The 3566-nt window shown below is 50.3% G+C and overlaps 1 protein-coding gene across 4 annotated transcripts in view; it reads left to right on the plus strand.

The window, feature by feature from the left end:
• The window catches only part of LOC104857225 (fMet-Leu-Phe receptor), a 20474-nt gene extending 17743 nt beyond the window's left edge, over positions 1-2731 (plus strand). For all 4 annotated transcript variants that reach the window (XM_010616999.2, XM_019206494.2, XM_010617000.2 and 1 more), the window contains one exon: positions 1452-2731. In XM_010616999.2, the coding sequence (XP_010615301.1) occupies positions 1463-2539 (1077 nt within the window). In that variant the 5' untranslated portion in view covers positions 1452-1462 and the 3' untranslated portion in view covers positions 2540-2731. The remainder of the gene's footprint in view (positions 1-1451) is intronic.
• The last annotated feature ends 835 nt before the right edge of the window (positions 2732-3566 follow it).

Raw genomic sequence — 3566 nt, forward strand, 5'->3', positions numbered from 1 at the left:
CATGAGAGCCCCTGAAGTTAGTTATTCACCATATATTCTGTCAACCCATGGCTCGTGCATGATGGGGTTAACTCACTACAGCCTCACAAAAATTATTTGAAGAAGCCTGCTGCAAAGCTGAGAGGAGAGAGTGTGAATTAGGAAGAAAATGGCTACAGGGGAAGTGGGAAGAGGAGGGGAAAGGAAATAAGGGAAAAGACAAAAAATGTGAAAAAATGGAAACAAGGGCTTTGTAAATGGGGGAGGGTGAAGGGGTGAAGAGAGGGCAGGGGAGTGGGGAGAAACAAGAACCAAGGTGGGTCATGTAAAGGCACGAGAGCCCATGATGAATGTAACTGTACTGTTTGCTTTAAATGTACCAATAAACTTCCCGGGGAAAGAAAGAAAGGAAGGAAAAAAACAGAATCTCAGAGCCGCTCGTGCACTGAGCCAGGCGCCGGGCAGAGAAAAGGTCCCCAGCCATCCTCCAAGATGATCACAAGAGAGCGGGGGTGACGCACGGCCCGTTCCGACTCCTCCCGCCACAGACCCAGCCACATGTAATACGTGCTATTATCCCTGATGGTCCCATCCCTCCTGTCTTTGAAAATGGATCAAATATGTGTTTGCTTCCACAGGACAGAGGGAAGGGTCTTTTCATGACCCTAGGAGAAGGAAGCAGCATCTGGGATGGAGAAGTCTGGATGTTGCAGTTTCTGTACAGAGTTGTGGGTGGAGGTTTTAGCTCACGACTGCCTCTGGTCCCTGAAGCTCTGCACCACTAAGTTCCTGGGGCTTACAGACCGTTTTTCCTTTAAAGTTTGTGGTAAAATACGCATAACGAGATTTACTTCTTAAGTGTACAACACAGTGGCATTAGGTGCATTTAAAATGTTTTGCCACTATAACCACTGTCTAGAAACTCCGTACCCGGTGAGCAAAAAAATCCCCAGCCCTTGGAAGTCACTAGTCCGAACATGTTGAAATCGTAGCGACATGTAGCGTTTTGTGTCTGACTCTTTATACGATATCTCCAAAATTCATCTACAGCATGTATCTGTGCTTTGCTCACTTTTACGGCCTCAGAACATCCAGTCACGTTTTCTTACCCGTGGATGACAGCGAGGCTGTCTCCATAATCTTCCTGTTGTGAGGGTCGCTACGACCAGTGCCCATGTATGATACTTGCCTGGGCGCCTGTTTTCGCTCCACATCTGCCGCTCAGTATTTTTCCCTCCCAGGGCAAGGATCTTCCTCAGGCACCTAATCCGCCCAGCAGGTGCCCGGTGACGGTTGCAGGAACGTGCAATACAACGTCAGGCCTAGGGGACCGCGGGGAGCCGGTTCGAGCTCGCAGAGGAGCTCGAGGGGACGGTGACAGTGAGGCTGGGGAGGTGGCTGCTGCTACAGCAAGACAGCGAAAACTGCACGCAGGTCTGTTACTAAAAATGCCCATTGCCAAACAATTTCAGGTGAGGATAAGATGGCGACGAACGGCTCTCTGCCCATGAACAAGTCTGCGGGGCCACCGAGCGCATCTGCCAGCTACGTGGCCCTGGATGTCTTCTCCTACACGATACTGACCGTCACCTGTGTCCTGGGAGTGCTGGGCAATGGGCTGGTGATCTGGGTGGCCGGGTTCCGGATGCAACGCACAGTCACCACCATCTGTTACCTGAACCTGGCCTTCGCCGACTTCTCCTTCTCTACCACGTTACCTTTCCTCATTGTCCAGAGGGCCTGGGGAGGGTACTGGCCTTTGGGGTGGTTCATGTGCAAGTTCATTTATACCATAGTGGACCTAAACCTGTTCGGCAGCGTCTTCCTGATCGCTCTCATCGCTCTGGACCGCTGCATTTGTGTCCTGCATCCAGTGTGGGCCCAGAACCACCGCACCGTGAGCCTGGCCAGGAGGGTGATGACGGCGCTGTGGGTGTGCGCGCTGCTCCTGACCCTGCCGGTCATCACTCGGATGACCACGGTGACTCGCTCCCCCGGGAAAACAGCCTGCGCCTTGGACTTTGCGCCCTGGACCACAGACCCCGAGGAGAAGATGAAGGTGAACATCGCCATGCAGACCGTGCGAGGGGTCATCCGGTTCATCGTTGGCTTCAGCACGCCCATGTCCACTGTAGCTGTCTGCTACGGTCTGATCGCCAAGAAAATGTACAAGCAAGGCCTGATCCGATCCAGCCGGCCCTTACGGGTCCTCTCGCTTATTGTCATCACCTTCTTTCTCTGCTGGTGTCCTTTTCAGGTGGTGGCTCTCATAGCCACCATCAGAATCCGAGACTACTTGAGCGGGGTGACTGGACACCTTAGGATTGCAGTGAGAGCAACCATCTCCCTGGCCTTCCTCAACAGCTGTCTCAACCCGATGCTCTACGTGTTCATGGGCAGGGACTTCCGAGAGAGACTGATCCGCTCCCTGCCCGCCAGTCTGGAGAGGGCCCTGACCGAGGACTCGGCCCCCACCAGCGACACGGACACCGACTCTGCCACCCCTCCCGCGGAGGAGGAGCTGAGGGCGATGGGAGGAGGGGCTCAGGCTCCTCTCTAGGCCCATCCGGGCCCGGGGTCCAGCTTTCTCTCTCCTCGAGTCACGTGACTCAACACCTACAGTGTCTCATTCTGTGTGCTTAGAATGACAGTCGTTACGATTATTTAAATATGGTTCCTAAAGGTGTCGGGGAAGCGGGAAGGGTAGGGGAAAGGAAATAAGGGAAAAGAAAAACTATGTGAAAAGGAAAAAATGGAAACAAAGTCTTTGTAAAGAGGGGAGGATGGAGGGGGTGAAGGGAGGGCAGGGGACTGGGGGAAAAAATAAGAACTGAGACCCGTCATGTAAAGGTACAAGATCCTAATGATGAATGTGACTACTGCACGCTTAAAAAGTACAAGTAAACTCAGTGGAAAAAATTTAAATAAACAAATAAATATGATTCCGTTGTTTTACTTTCCTCCTGTGTCTTTAACACTACATTTATAATGATTTTCTAAAAGGAATGGGAACTCTCTGAGCCTCTTCTGATATTTTTATCTTTCTTAAGTGTTTTTCAAAAATGCACTAGTGAAGCCAACAGTGTCCTGGGTTTTTGTTTTGTTTTTTCTGAGAAGAGTTTTCATAACAGTTTCTGCTTCTTTAATGGTTATTCAGTTTTCTTGTATCCCCTTTTTGTTTCGGTAAACTATAATTTTTAAGGAGTTTAATGATCCCGTCAAACCATCAAATGCGTTGGCGTGAAAGAGCACGAGCCCATCATCATTAAGATGATGAAAAGGTCAGCTTTGGTAGGCAGGGATTTGGTTTAGTGTCCTGCACGGATAGAGGGCTCACTCCCCGTGTGGGGAACACTGACTGCTGTGGGTACTGAATTAGTGAATCCATGAATATTTGTTGAGTCCGGGAATCAATGAACAGTTGTCTAATTTAGGTGTCAAGGAGACTCTTCCATCTCTAATTAAAGTGGCCTTCGACCCTTGCAACACGAAAAGGTCATTTTTAGTAAGCTCCTGTCCTCCTGCACACAGTGGCTGCCCCTTCACAAAAACCTCTGGTTTTGAGTTTCTGCTTCAAATAAAAGACT

This window comes from Fukomys damarensis, unplaced genomic scaffold (genome assembly GCF_012274545.1).
Source record: "Fukomys damarensis isolate Sample0158 unplaced genomic scaffold, DMR_v1.0_HiC HiC_scaffold_19, whole genome shotgun sequence".
NCBI classification, from domain to species: domain Eukaryota; kingdom Metazoa; phylum Chordata; class Mammalia; order Rodentia; family Bathyergidae; genus Fukomys; species Fukomys damarensis.